Raw genomic sequence first — 15,259 nt, forward strand, 5'->3', positions numbered from 1 at the left:
GGGACCTGGGTTCGATTCCCACTTGCGTCACTGTCTGTGTGGAGTCTGCACATTCTCCCTGTGTCTGCGCGGGTTTCCTCCGGGTGCTCCGTTTTCCTCCCACACTCCAATGGTGTGCCGGTTAGGTGGATTGGCCATGATAAAATTGAACATGGGGTGGAATTTTTCCGTCCCGCCACGGGAATTGTAGCGAATGGAATGGCCGTGCAAAGGTCCGTTGACCATAGGTGGGATTTTCCGGTCTTGGGGTGAGTGCGGCCGGAAAAGCCTGCCCTGAGTGTGCCAAGATGTGTCGGCGAGGTGGATTAGCCATGGTAAATACAGGATTATGGGGATAGGGCAGAGGGGAGGGGGCCTGGGTAGCGTGTTCTTTCTGAGAGTCGGTGCAGGCTCAATGGGCCGAATGGCCTCCTTGAGCACTGTAAGGATTCTATGAGTGAACTGACTGATGTCAGTCTGACCTTTCGACAGGCAGAAGGGTTTGTATTTACATCTCTTATTCTTTCATGGGGCATGGGTGTCGCTGGCTGGGCCAGTGTTTGTTACCCATCCGTAATTACCCCTCGAACTGAGTGTCTCACTGGCCTTTCAGAGGGCAGTTGAGAATCAACCACATTGGCTCTGGAGTCACATGTAGGCCAGACCGGGTAAGGACGGCAGATTTCCTTCCCTAAAGGACCTTAGTAAACCGGATGAGTTTTTCCGACAATGGATTCATTACTGAGACTAACAACCCCCAGCCCCAGTAACCCATCCATGGCCCCCCTCCCACCGTCATTGCCCCCCCCCCCGCCCCTCCCACACACTCACTCCCTCCCCCCCCCCGCACTGTTGTGTTTTGTTACCTCTTTCTGGGCAGTTTAATGATGGCCATGTAACGGAGGCAGAAGTTGATCAGCTCCTGCAGCAACTCTTCACCCAGACAGTTCTGGATCGCCTGGCAACCCCAAACAGATTGAGGGGTGGGGGGGGGGGTGAAAGGGGAAAGAGAGGGGGAGGTGGAGGTGGGGGAGGGAGAGGAGGAAGGGGGTGGGGAGGGAGAGGAGGGGCGTGTGGGGTGGAGGGGGAGGGGGTGGGAGAAGGAGAGGAGGGGAGAGGGGATGGGAGAGGGAGAGGAGGGGGTGGAGGGGGAGGGGGTGGGAGAGGGAGAGGAGGGGGGAGGGGGTGGGGGGGGAGAGGAGGAGGGAGGGGGTGGGGGTGGGAGAGGAGGGGAGGGTGTGGAGGAGGGAAGGGAGGGGTGGGGAGGGTGTGGGGAGTGAGAGAAGGGGAAGGGGTGGGGATGGGAGAGGAGGGGAGAGGGTGGTGGGGGAGGGAGAGGGTGGGGGTGGGAGAGGGAGAGGGGGTGGGAGTGAGGGAAGGAGGGGAGGGGGAGAGAGTATTTTGGTTAAATAGGAATCTGAAAGTTGAACGTGCTGTACAATTAAAGATACAGTAAGAAGTCTCACAACACCAGGTTAAAGTCCAACAGGTTTATTTGGTAGCACAAGCCACTAGCTTTCGGAGCGCTGCTCCTTCATCAGGTGAGTGAAGAGTTGGGTTTCACAAACAGGGTATATAGAGACACAAACTCAATTACAAGATCATGGTTGGAATGCGAGTCTTTACAGGTACAGACAGTGTGAGTGGAGAGAGGGTTAAGCACAGGTTAAAGAGATGTGTATTGTCTTCAGACAGGACAGTTAGTGAGATTTTGCAAGCCCAGGCATGTCGTGGGGGTTACAGGTAGTGTGACATGAACCCAAGATCCCGGTTGAGGCCGTCCTCATGTGTGCGGAACTTGGCTATCAGTCTCTGCTCAGCGACTCTGCGCTGTCGTGTGTCTGTACCTTTAAGACTTGATTACCTGTGAAGACTCCCATTCCAAACATTAGCTTGTAATTGAGTCTGTGTCTGTATTTGCCCTGTTTGTGAACGAAACTCTTCACTCACCTGATGAAGGGGCAGTGCTCCGAAAGCTCGTGTACCAAATAAACCTGTTGTGCTTTAACCTAATGCAGACGACTTACTGTGCCCACCCCCAGTCCAACGCCGGCATCTCCACAGCAACATTACAATTAAAGAGCGGAGTGACCGGGGCAGCTTCACACATTCCAGCCGGATTTGTGTTGCTCAATTTCCTCTCATTAATTTCTGGTGAAACACCAGAATGTGTCACAATGGGGAACGTGGGCCATTCGGCCCATCAGCCTGCGTCAGGCTCCACACAGAGATCACATTTCCCCACCCTGCTCCCCATACACTTGCTGCATCTGCCACATTCTCTACAGCGCCTGCATTCAATCGATTCCATACTGCTTCTGATCTTTATGTCCCAATCCTCTCTGTTTTGTACAGACCATGTTGCTAGCAGCCTATAGATTCTATAGGCTCCGTACACAATATGTTGTGATGTGGAGATTGTGTCTCTGTGCCCAGTTTGAGAGCAGATTTCCACTCCATCTGACGAAGGAGCAGTGCTCCGAAAGCTAATGGTATTTGCTACCAAATAAACCTGTTGGACTTTAACCTGGTGTTGTTAAAACTCTGACACAATATGTTGACCAACTATGCCACAAATCAGATATTACCTCTGACGTTCCGTCTCCCCGTCACCCACGTTCTGTTTCAGAATCCTGTCCAGTCAGTTTTAACCTTTTTTTTGTTTTTTAATCCAGGAACTAAAACAGTTTTTTATGTGAGTCTTTATCAGCTATTCGACTGCAGACTGCGTCACAGCTGAGTTGAAGGTCTGTGAGGCGAGTGCTCCCACCCTGCGCGTACTCCCACCCTGTGCGCACTCCCACCCTGCGCGCGCTCCCACCCTGCGCGCGCTCCCACCCTGCGCGCGCACTCCCACCCTGCGCGCGCACTCCCACCATGTGCACAGTCCAAAACTGTGTGTGCTCCCACCCTGCACACCCTCCTTTTTCCAAACAGATGCTGCCTCTCTCTCGCTGCTGACCGATCATCTGCGTCTGATGGCAGCTGACAGACAAAGTGGATCAGAATCCCTACAGTGCACGAGGCCATTCAGCCCACTGCGTCTGCACTGACTCCGTTATAGAGCATCTCACCCAGGCCCTATCCCCATAACCCCACATATTTACCCCGCTTATCTACACATTGGACACTAAGGGTCAATTTAGCACGGCCAATCTACCTAACCCCTTTGGAGTGTGGGCGGAAACCGGAGCACCCGGAGGATACCCACGCAGACACGGGGAGAACGTGCAGACTCCACACAGACAGTGACCCGAGCTGGGAATCGAACCCGGGTCCCTGGTGCTGTGAGGCAGCAGTGCTAACCACTGTGCCACCCCCAAATGTCAAATCTCAAGCTCTCACAACAATTTATACTACAGGAGAGTAGTATTTGTCCTCAATAGGCCAGACTAAAAGCCTTGGCCTCATGTCACCCTTCTCAGTAATATTATAGCATTTTCTGATTTTGGATGAAGTTACTTGTGTGGGTTGGGTGGATTGGCCCTGCTAAATAGCCCCCCGGGGGCCCAAGGTTAGGGTTAGATGTAGGTTAGGGGGATTTGCAGGAGTAAATGTATCGGATTATGGGGGAGGGGGGTGGTGGGGCTGGGTAAGATGCTCTGTCAGGGAGTTGGTGCAGATTCAATGGGCTGAATAGCCTCCTTCTGTGACTTAAGAAACTGTGTGCCGCAGTGAGGCACAGTAACATTGAAATTAGGAGGCAGTTATCGGCTGTTCGAGCCTGCTCTGCCGTTCTACATAATCGCGGCTGATCCTCTAACTTGGTGCCATTGCCCCGCACTCTCCCCGTGTCCTTTGATGGCTTCAGAGTCCAGAGCTGTGGTTAGCTGTGATATGACTGTCCCACCTTCCCCCAGGCACCCCTTGGGTGATTTATGCTCTTACCTCCTTTGTGATGAATTTCCCGTCTCGGTACTGGACTGTTCCATTTTCAGCAAAGACGTAATCGAATTTCTGAATGACTGCAGGAAGGAACGGAGAGGTGGGTAAGCGTTGGGGGGGGCGGGGGGTACAGCAACTCAGATCAGACCAGACCCTGGACATCCTCCTCTGGCTGGAGGGCAGAGGAACGGCCGAAGGAGGAAGACTCCCTTCCTTCTGAATACTCACAACTCAAGACATAAATACTCCATGGCACAGTGGGTTAGCACTGCTACCTCACGGCCAGCCAGCGACACCCATGTCCCACGAATGAATAAAAAAAATGAAGCCCGCCTAATTCATAAGTTTTGCATTTTGAATTTGGCTGGGATAAGCATGAGATGTTCCACTTCAAGTGTGATCCAAAAGACCCATTCGGGAGCTTTTATTAGAAAGTTTATTTAAGAATATAGTTAACATGTATAACAAGAAAATTAGCAAGAACTTTTATCAATTACAACCAAGAAACAAAATAACTACTATAATGTATAACTCTTAATGAATATCTCTAACGTGTTCTAATTAAAACCAAAACCCATAGACTATAAAAATCCCTTTTCATAGGTTTAACACAGCACAGACTACTGCTCACGTGTTCAATTCCGACCTTGGGTCACTGTGTGCAGTTTGCACTTTCTCCCCGTGTCTGCGTGGGTTTCCTCCGGGTGCTCCGGTTTCCTCCCACAGTCCAAAGATGTGCGGGTTTAGGTGCATTGGCCGTGCTAAATTGCCCCTTGCTGTCCCAAGATGAGGGTTGGATGGAGGTTAGGGGGATTAGCGGGGGTAAATGCAGGGAGCTACAGGGATGGGGGGGGCGGGGGGTGGTGGGCAAGATGCTTTGTCAGGGAGTCAATGCAAAACTTCCCCCACGCATCTCCCTTAAACTTTCCCCGTCTCACCTTGAACCTGTGCCCCCTTGTAATTGACACTTCCACCCTTGGGGAAAAGCCCCTGACTATCCACCCTGTCTGTGCCTCTCATCATTTTGTAGACCCTCTATCAGGTCTCCCCTCAGCCTCCGTCTTTCCAGTGAAAACAATCCGAGTTTACCCAACCTCTCCTCATACCTCCAGACCAGGCCACATTGTAAATAGGACCCGGGCCACTTGCTCAGCAAGCCAGCTCGATGCTGAATTCGGGAGGTATCAAAGCCACCCTGTGGGATGGTGACCACCCTAATCAGATCATCACTCTCTGTATCTTGCGCTAACTTGCCGAAGGCCGCCACTTTCAGTCCCGAAAATGCCCAGTCTACCTCGGCTGACCCTGGAAGGGTAAAGTATCTGAAACACTGGAGCGAAGGATGAAGTTAGTTGCTTCACGCTGTTGCAATGCAGCAGCAACACAAATCGAAACAGGATGCTGCCATCAAGCTAAAAGAACATTCTGTCAATCACACAAGTAAACAGTGTGAATTTCAATGCTGGTGTGATGCCAGGTACATCCCAATGAAGGCGGATCATATCCAACAGCGCCTCCCTATGGATAGTCACAACAGGCAAAGCACCGACTGTACCCAAAACATACTCATAGAAATCATAGAAACCCTACAGTGCAGAAAGAGGCCATTCGGCCCACTGAGTCGACAGCATCGACAACAATCCCACCCGGGCCCTATCTCCGTGATCCCACATATTTATCCCACTAACCTACACATCCCGGGACACCAAGGGGCAATTTAACACGGCCAATGCACCCAACGCGCACATCTTTGGAATGTGGGAGGAAGCCAGAGCACCCGGAGGAAACCCACGCAGACACGGGGAGAATGTGCACATTCCACACAGATTGTCACCCAAGCCGGGAATCGAACCCCTGGAGCTGTGGGGCAGCAGTGCTAACCACTGTGCTACCGTGCCACCCTTAGTGTCTGACATTGGGTGCGATTCCATGATTTGACGATGTTTGCTAAACTATCCTGATTACGCTGACAACCAATTTACGGTTGTCAGTTGGGCTCGGGTTTGCAGGAGTTAGAAGCTACATATTCACACACAATGCCCTGTCCTTTGCAGACAGAAGGATCAGCTGAAATCATTGCACCTTTTTCATCTAAACAAAAGTTTAGGGAGCAGCCATTCCTACACGTGAGCAGTAGTCTGTGCTGTGTTAAACCTATGAAAAGGGATTTTTATAGTCTATGGGTTTTGGTTTTAATTAGAACACGTTAGAGATATTCATTAAGAGTTATACATTATTAGTTATTTTGTTTCTTGGTTGTAATTGATAAAAGTTCTTGCTAATTTTCTTGTTATACATGTTAACTATATTCTTAAATAAACTTTCTAATAAAAGCTCCCGAATGGGTCTTTTGGATCACACTTGAAGTGGAACATCTCATGCTTATCCCAGCCAAATTCAAAATGCAAAACTTATGAATTAGGCGGGCTTCATTTTTTTTATTCATTCGTGGGACATGGGTGTCGCTGGCTGGCCAGCATTTATTGCCCATCCCTAGTTGCCCTTCAGAAGGTGGTGGTGAGCTGCCTTCTTGAATCGCTGCAGTCGCGTGCTGTGGGTTGACCCACAATGCCGTTAGGGAGGGAATTTGCGGATTTTGACCCAGTGACTGCGAAGGAACGGTGATATCTTTCCAAGTCAGGATGGTGAGCGGCTTGGAGGGGAACTTGCAGGTGGTGGTGTTCCCATGTATCTGCTGCCCTTGTCCTTCTAGATGGAAGTGGTCGTGGGTTTGGAAGGTGCTGTCTAAGGATCTTTGGTGAATTGCTGCAGTGCATCTTGTAGATGGTACACACTGCTGCTATTGAGCGTCGGTTGTGCAGGAATTGAATATATGTGGATGTGGTGCCAATCAAGCGGGATGCTTTGTCCTGGATGGTGTTGAGCTTCTTGAGTGTTGTTGGAGCTGCACCCATCCAGGCAAGTGGGGAGTATTCCATCACACTCCTGACTTGTGCCCTGTAGATGGTGGACAGGTTTTGGGGAGTCAGGAGGTGAGTTACTCGCCACAGTATTCCTAGCCTCTGACTTCATAAATCCCTTTGGAGTTTCTGACCTGAACCATAACCAAGTGAGACGGCATGGGATCCAAGGGGCTGCTGCCCTGTGGATCCAGAACTGGCTTGCCCAAAGGAGGCAGAGAGTGTGTATAGATGGGTCTTTTTCTAATTGGAGGTCGGTCACCAGTGGTGTGCCCCAGGGATCTGTTCTGGGACCCTTGCTGTTTGTCATTTTCATAAATGACCTGGATGAGGAAGTGGAGGGATGGGTTGGTAAGTTTGCCGACGACACGAAGGTTGGTGGGGTTGTGGATAGTCTGGAGGGATGTCAGAAGTTACAGAGGGACATAGATAGGATGCAAGACTGGGCGGACAAGTGGCAGATGGACTTCAACCCAGATAAATGCGTAGTGGTCCATTTTGGCAGGTCGAATGGGATGAAGGAGTACAATATAAAGGGAAAGACTCTTAGTACGGTAGAGGATCAGAAGGACCTTGGGGTCCGGGTCCATAGGACTCTAAAATCAGCCCCGCAGGTGGAGGAGGTGGTTAAGAAGGCGTATGGTGTGCTGGCCTTTATCAATCGAGGGATTGAGTTTAGGAGTCCGGGGTTAATGATGCAGCTATATAAGACCCTCGTCAGACCCCACTTGGAGTACTGTGCTCAGTTCTGGTCACCTCATTACAGGAAGGATGTGGAAAAGATTGAAAGAGTGCAGAGGAGATTTACAAGGATGTTGCCTGGATTGAGTGGCATGCCTTATGAGGATAGGCTGAGGGAGCTTGGTCTTTTCTCCTTGGAGAGACGTAGGATGAGAGGAGACCTAATAGAGGTATATAAGATGTTGAGAGGCATAGGTCGGGTGGACTCTCAGGGGCTTTTTCCCAGGGTGGAAATGGCTGCTACGAGAGGACACAGGTTTAAGCTGCTGGGGGGTAGGTACAGGGGAGATGTTAGGGGGAAGTTTTTCACACACAGGGTGGTGGGCGAGTGGAATCGGCTGCTGTCAGTGGTGGTGGAGGCAAACTCAATAGGGTCTTTTAAGAGACTCCTGGATGAGTACATGGGACTTAATAGGATGGAAGGTTATAGGTAGGCCTAAAAGGTAGGGATATATTCGGCACAACTTGTGGGGCCAAAGGGCCTGTTTTGTGCTGTAGTTTTCTATGTTTCTATAACAGTGGCAAAGAAAATTCAGAAGTGCCATGCATTGGGAAAGATGACCAGGCGATCCCGAGAACACTGCTCCCTGCTTCACACCTCCACACCCAAAGCCCCGAGACTCACCTTCCTCTCCTTCCCCCAGCTGCTCAGCTATCTTGATGTAATCGGAACCTCCCACAACACCAATCTTCACCTTCTTCCTCAGCTGCTGGAAAAACTCGTCCAGTTCAGGCGCGATTTTCTGCGAGAGAGACAGGGGGGAGAAAATGAGAAGTGTGGGGGGAGTGGGGGTGCTGATTCCGACTGGTGTTGCGGCGTTGGGGTTTGTGGGGATTGGGATCTCTCATGGTTTCTCCATTTAGCTTGCGATTGTCAGAAATCAGCTGGGGCTTTTGATCTCAATTGGAGTTCCTTTTATTCAACACTGGGATGTGGGTGTCACTGGCTGGGCCAGCATTTATTGACTATCACTGAAGGAGTTTTTAACGACTTTAATCAGGCAATTGGAGCAGGCCCGTTAGAATATGAACTCTTCGACTAAGGGCCAAATTGATGGGCCAATCAGGGAGCCTCTTGCTTTGTATTTAACCAGGAGTGTCAGTTCCTCTGGGACTCCTAGTGGAAACATGATGTACAGATGCCGGCGTTGGACTGGGGTAAACACATTCGGTATCTTTCTTGCATCTTTGTAGAAACTTGATGTCTGTGTTGATATGCGCATTCTTCTTGCAGATCTTCTCCACTTGGAGCCGGCAGTTTGCGGTGTTGACCTAGTGTAAACAGCTAACTGAAAGCACTCTGTATGCTGTTATTAGACTTGTAAATATAGGGATTTTGATGAAGGGACTTCTGCCTCTGAGGACTTATTACAGAATTTAAGAGTCAACCACATTGCTGTGGGTCTGGAATCGCAAGTAGACCATAAGATATAGGAGCAGAATTAGGCCATTTGGCCCATCGAATCTGCTCCACCATTCAATGATATGTTTCTCAACCCCATTCTCTCACCTTTTTCCCCGTAACCTTTGATCACCTTACCAAGCAAGAACCTATCCATCTCTGTCTCAAATACACTCAATGAACTCAGTGACACAGTAATTAGCACTGCTGCTTCACAGCAAGAAGTCTCACAACACCAGGTTAAAGTCCAACAGGTTTATTTGGTAGCAAACGCCACTAGCTTTCGGAGCGCTGCTCCTTCATCAGGTGAGTGGGAGTTCTGTTCACAAACAGGGCATATAAAGACACAAACTCAATTTACAAAATAATGGTTGGAATGCGAGTCTTTACAGGTAATCAAGTCTTAAAGGTACGGACAATGTGAGTGGAGAGAGGGTTAAGCACAGGTTAAAGAGATGTGTATCGTCTCCAGCTGGGACAGTTAGTGAGATTTTGCAAGCCCAGGCAAGTTGTGGGGGTTACAGATAGTGTGACATGAACCCCCATAACTTGCCTGGGCTTGCAAAATCTCACTTTTTATGACAATCAACAATGGTTTCATGGGACTTTTAATTCCAGATTCGTTGTTGAATTCAAATTCCAGGTGGGATTCGAATCCTGCGTCCCCAGACCATTCTCCTGGCTCTCTGGATTACAAGTGCAGTGACAATACCTCTACACCACTGGAGTGACAATAGGTGAGACGGATCAGGAGGCAGACTCGATGCAGCAATGGAAACAATCCACCATGCAGCAATGGAAACAATCCACCATGCAGCAATGGAAACAATCCACCATGACTTCGCCACAGGGACTGGAGTGGTTGAAGACAGTGGCTCACCACCACCTTCTCAAGGGGCAATTAGGGATGGGCAATAAATGCTGGCCCAGCCAGTGACCCCCACATCCCATTAAAAAAAAACAACCTCAGGATATCACACCCAATAAGCATTTTGTTATGCAAATGGTAATAGGGCCAATTTGTGCACAGCAAGCTCCCACAAGCGGCAATGACATATTGACCCAGGTCATTTATGCTTCCCTCTTCCCCCCCCCCCCACAAGTGATGTTTATTGAGGGTTTAAACATTAGTCATGAGGAACTCCCCTGTTTTTTTTTTAGATAATGCCATGGGGTCATTCACATCTATCTGATCCAAAAGATGGCACCTCTGACAATACAGCACCCCCTCAGCACTGCAGTTTGTGCGTACCTTTCTGGATATGGGGCTTGGGCCCATGGCATTCTGTTTCAGAAGTGAATGTAGGGAGTTTGGGGCTGCCACATTACACTTTTGGAAGAAATGAAGATCTCAATCTTAGAATTTGGAATCCCCTCCAGTGCAGCAGGAGGCTTTTCAGCCCATCGAGCCTGCACCAACATCCCATCAAGGCCTGTAACCCCGTGTATTTACCCTGCTAATTTCCCTGACACTGAGGGGTTGTTTAGCACGGCCAATCCACCTAACCCACACATCTTTGGAGTGTGGGAGGAAACCGGAGCACCCAGAGGAAACCCACGCAGACACGGGGAGAATGTGCAGACTCTGCACAGCTCGTCACCCAAGCCGGGTATCGAACCCGCGTCCCTGGCGCTGTGAGGCAGCAGTGCTAACCATTGCGTCACCTTCGCAAAAGCCAATGGAAATCATTGTAACTTTTCAAATCTCTCCTTGTAATTGTAACTCCCTCATCCCAGGAAACATCCCAGCCAATCAGTCCTGTGCCTTCCCAACATTGCTCTTACGTTGAGCCTGGTGTTTTTGCAGTTGTCTGATTGTTGGACTCCTCTCCATGTTCTGATTAGCTCAGATTTTAAGTATAGACAGGGAGATCCTGGCCAGTTACTCTGGTGGGGGATCATAGCACAGTGTGTGGGAGGCCAGTGTGGCAGCGACAGGGGTGACAGTCATTGCAGGGAGGATGTTCCCGATGGTGGGGGAGTCCAAAACCAAGGGTCACAGTCTGAGGATTCAGGGTAGACCATTTAGGGTGGAGATGAGGAGATATTTCTTCACCCAAAGAGCGGTGAGCCTGTGGAATTCATTACCACAGGAAGTAGTTGATGCCAAAACATTGAATGTATTCAAGAGGCGGCTGGATATAGCACTTGGGGCGAATGGGATCAAAGGTTATGGGGAGAAAGCAGGATTAGGCTATTGAGTTGGACGATCAGCCATGATTGTGATGAATGGCGGAGCAGGCTCGAAGGGCCGAATGGCCTCCTCCTGCTCCTATCTTCTATGTTTCTATGTCCCCCCTTCCCTCAGCTTCAGGCAGAGGTGAGTGAGTAAGTGGCCTGTGAATCAAGGACACCATCGGAGCCCAGGCATGTCCTTCAGGTTTCGTACTAACTGGGAGCAATGCTTCAGGGCGAATGACTTGTTTCATATTTGAGTAGCCAACAAAAAGCAATCAAACTCTACAATTTAATTTTTAAAATATAGGATTCAAATGAAGAGGGGGAAAATTCATTAATCATGAATCCTACAGTGTAAAAGGAGGCCTTTCAGCCCATCGAGTCTGCACTGACTACAATCCCAACCTGGTCCTTTCCCTTTAGCCCCACGCATTTACCCCACTAATCGCCCTGACACTAAGGGGCAATTGAGCATGGCCAATCCCCCTAACACACGCATCTTTGGAGTGTGGGAGGAAACCGGAGCACCCGGAGGAAACCCACGGAGAGAATGTGCAAACTCCACACAGACAGTGACCCCCAAGACGGGAATCGAACCCGGGGGTCCCTGCCACTGTGAGGCAGCAGCGCTAATCACTGTGCCACCGTGATTCAGGAATCAAGCAATTTTGAGATGACTATTTAATCCTTGGGGAAATGAGATTCTCGGTGATCTGTATCACTCTTCCCAGCTCGATACATTAAGAGATGATGGAGTATTGGTAAGAAACTGGGCTAGTAATCCCGGGTCCTGGGAATGGAGGTTCAAATCCCACCATAACAGCTGGTGGAGCTTAAATTCAACTAATAAAAATTAGGAGTTAAATGCACAAATGGTGGCCATTAAAATGTCATTGTGTTTTTTAAAAAGAGTTTTCTGTAAAAACTAGTTCACTAATGTCCCTTTAGGGAAGGAAATCTGCCGTCCTTACCCGGTCTGGCCTACATGTGACTCCAGAGCCACAGCAACATAGAACATTACAGCGCAGTACAGGCCCTTCGGCCCTCAATGTTGCGCCGACCTGTGAAACCAATCTAAAGCCCATCTAACCTACACTATGTGGTTGACTCTCAACTGCCCTCTGAAATGGCCGAGCGAGACACTCAGTTCAAGGGGCAATTAGGGATACACACTCACTCACAAATGCTGGTCCAGCCAGCGACGCCCACATCCCATGAAAGAATGAGTAAATAACCAAAACCTATCAATCGATTTAACTGACTCTCAGTCTCGACAGGTGTATTTTGGGTAGAGTTACAGGTTCCCGATGCCCTCTGTACGAGACTCACTTCCCGACATTGCTTCTGAACCGCCTCTCTCCAATCTTAAGGATCTCCTGTTCTGGGCTCTCCAATAGAATAGATAGAGAGAGGAACTATCAAATCTTTTAATCATCTTAAAGACTTTAATTAGATCACCCCTTAACCTTCAAGATTCAAGAGTCCGGGTGGGGATGGTGGTCTAGTGGTGATGTTACTTGACTAATAATCCAAGCCCAGTCTGAGTAAGGTGTCCTCCTAAAATAGCCCTTTGACCACAGGATTATGCTGGTAAATCTACAATGCCCTCCCTTCCAAAGGTCACTATATCCTGGCTGGAACACAGTGTGCAGACTGAACGCAATTCTCCAGAGGACTGTGTACCGTTTACCACATCAGTACCGCCCTCCCCTTTGCTTGCCAGCCCTCTCCACATAAAAACTTAGCCCTTTAAAAAAATCAGAGTAATGCCTGAGCAGAGCGAAGCTGCTGGCGGATCCGTGACAAAGCTGCACTCGGAAAGTGTGTGTTTCAAATTCCCTCCGGAGCCAATTCCCACAGTCGACAGGAATGTACACAACACACACATACACTCACACATACACACTCACACTCACTCACACATACACACACTCACTCACACATACACACACTCACTCACACACTCACACACTCACTCACACACTCACTCACACACTCACTCACACACTCACACACTCACTCACACACACACTCACTCACTCACTCACTCACTCACACTCACACATACACACTCACTCACTCACACATACACACACACACACACACTCAGACACTCACTCATACACACACACTCACACTCAGACACTCACTCATACACACACGCACAGACACATATACTCACACATACACACACACACATACTCACACTCAATCACACACACACATACACACACATTCACTCACACACACACACAGACACACACACACATAGACACAGACAGACACACAGAGACACAAACACACACACACACATAGACACAGACAGACATACAGACACACACACAAACACAGACATACACATAGACACACAGAGACACAAACACACACACACAGAGACACACACAGACAGACACAAACACACAGACACACATACAGACACGCACACAAACACACAGACATACACATAAACACACACACACACACATACAGCAAGGGGAGCTCGCATTCAGTGCATTTCTTTCTATGAAAAGTTGGACAGTGCCAGTGAGATCCTAGCGGCCAAGGGGTGACCTTGATCTTACCCCCCCCCCCCCCCTTACCACCCCCCCCCCCCCCCCCTTACCTGCCTGGCTGCAGTCAGGGTGCCATCCACATCAAAGAGGCACAGTGTGTGCGGTTCCCGCTGCCTCTCACCCATTCCCCCAGCCACAGCCTCTCTCTGCCCGGCTGCTGGATCCAGCCCGCCCGGGGCTCAGCCGGAGATTTCGAAAGTGACACCTACTGGAATTGACGACAGTGATCACATTGCTATTGTGGCTTCTAGACACGTAGGAGAGAGAGAGAGAGAGATTGGGACAGAGAGAGAGATAGAGAGAGATTGGGGCAGAGATAGAGAGAGAGATAAAGAGAGAAAGATAGATTGGGACAGAGATAGAGAGAGAGATAAAGAGAGAGATAGAGAAAGAGATAGAGATAAAGAGAAAGATATAGAGAGAAAGAGAGAGAAATAGGGGCAGAGAGAGAGAGACAGAGGTAGGTAGAGGCAGAGAGATAGGGCAACAGTGTAAAGAGGGAGGCTCCTGTACACAACACCCAGAGGCAGGAAATAAAGGCAAAGGCTGCGCTTAAAAGCTGGGAGGAAGTCAAAGCTTGACCCAGCAAACAAACAGCGGCAGAATAAAAGTGCTTTGGAGATTTTTACTAAAATCCATTTCCAGCCCCTCTTCAGGGCAGTCAGAGATGGACAACTGCCATCAAAAGAAAGTACCTTGGGGTCCCTGGCGAGGAATATTTTGTTCCCCAACAGAATACTTACTGCTTCCTGGAATTCTTCCAAAAGTTAATATCCCCAGCTCATATTTTGCCAATTGCAAGCTTAACCTTTAGAGATGTAAATTCCTCCCTCCCCCCCCCACTGGGAGGCAGAGTCCTGGTGGTTACAGTGGGATTGGTCACCCTCCTAATATCATGTCCACTGTGAGGCCTGACTATTCAACTACATGAGGCAGCAGGGCCAAGCTCAGTCCTTTTTGCTCCCCCCCCTCTCTCTCTCTCTCTCTCACACACACACTGTCAGGAAGGGTCACTGGACAGCTGGGACCGAATTATTGATCTGCAGCAAATGTACAGGATGGTGCTGTAGCCCCAGCACCTCTCACCCCCTCTCTCACATCCTCAGCGCCTTTACAAAACGTGCCAAACCTCCTTTTTTTTTGTGTTTTCCCAGCTAAGCAAGAATAAAAATATCCACTTGGAAAGCGCCCTGACGAGGGTTACCCAGACTTGAAACGTTGGCTCTATTCACTCTGTAAGAAGTCTAACAACACCAGGTTAAAGACCAACAGGTTTATTTGGTAGCAAAAGCCACTAGCTTTCGGAGCCTTAAGCCCCTTCTTCAGGTGAGTGGGAATTCTGTTCACAAACAGGGCATATAAAGACACAAACTCAATTTACATGAATAATGGTTGGAATGCGAATACTTACAACTAATCAAGTCTTTAAGGTACAGACAATGTGAGTGGAGAGAGCGTTAAGCACAGGTTAAAGAGATGTGTATTGTCTCCAGACAGGACAGCCAGTGAGACTCTGCAGGTCCAGGCAAGCTGTGGGGATTAGAGATAGTGTGCCACTCACACTATTCACTCTCCACAGA

At 49.3% G+C, this 15,259-nt stretch overlaps 1 protein-coding gene across 1 annotated transcript in view; it reads right to left on the reverse strand.

Moving 5' to 3' along the window:
• The window catches only part of LOC144509521 (phosphomannomutase 1-like), a 29,561-nt gene extending 15,507 nt beyond the window's left edge, over positions 1–14,054 (reverse strand). The window contains exons 1-4 of the mRNA XM_078238427.1: positions 13,730–14,054; positions 8,152–8,269; positions 3,868–3,944; positions 846–937 (exon numbers count right to left, since the gene is read on the reverse strand). Of these exons, the coding sequence (XP_078094553.1) occupies positions 846–937; positions 3,868–3,944; positions 8,152–8,269; positions 13,730–13,804 (362 nt within the window). The 5' untranslated portion in view covers positions 13,805–14,054. The remainder of the gene's footprint in view (positions 1–845; positions 938–3,867; positions 3,945–8,151; positions 8,270–13,729) is intronic.
• Positions 14,055–15,259: the final 1,205 nt, after the last annotated feature.

The sequence above is a fragment of the Mustelus asterias genome, chromosome 21, assembly GCF_964213995.1.
Source record: "Mustelus asterias chromosome 21, sMusAst1.hap1.1, whole genome shotgun sequence".
In the NCBI taxonomy this organism is placed as follows: domain Eukaryota; kingdom Metazoa; phylum Chordata; class Chondrichthyes; order Carcharhiniformes; family Triakidae; genus Mustelus; species Mustelus asterias.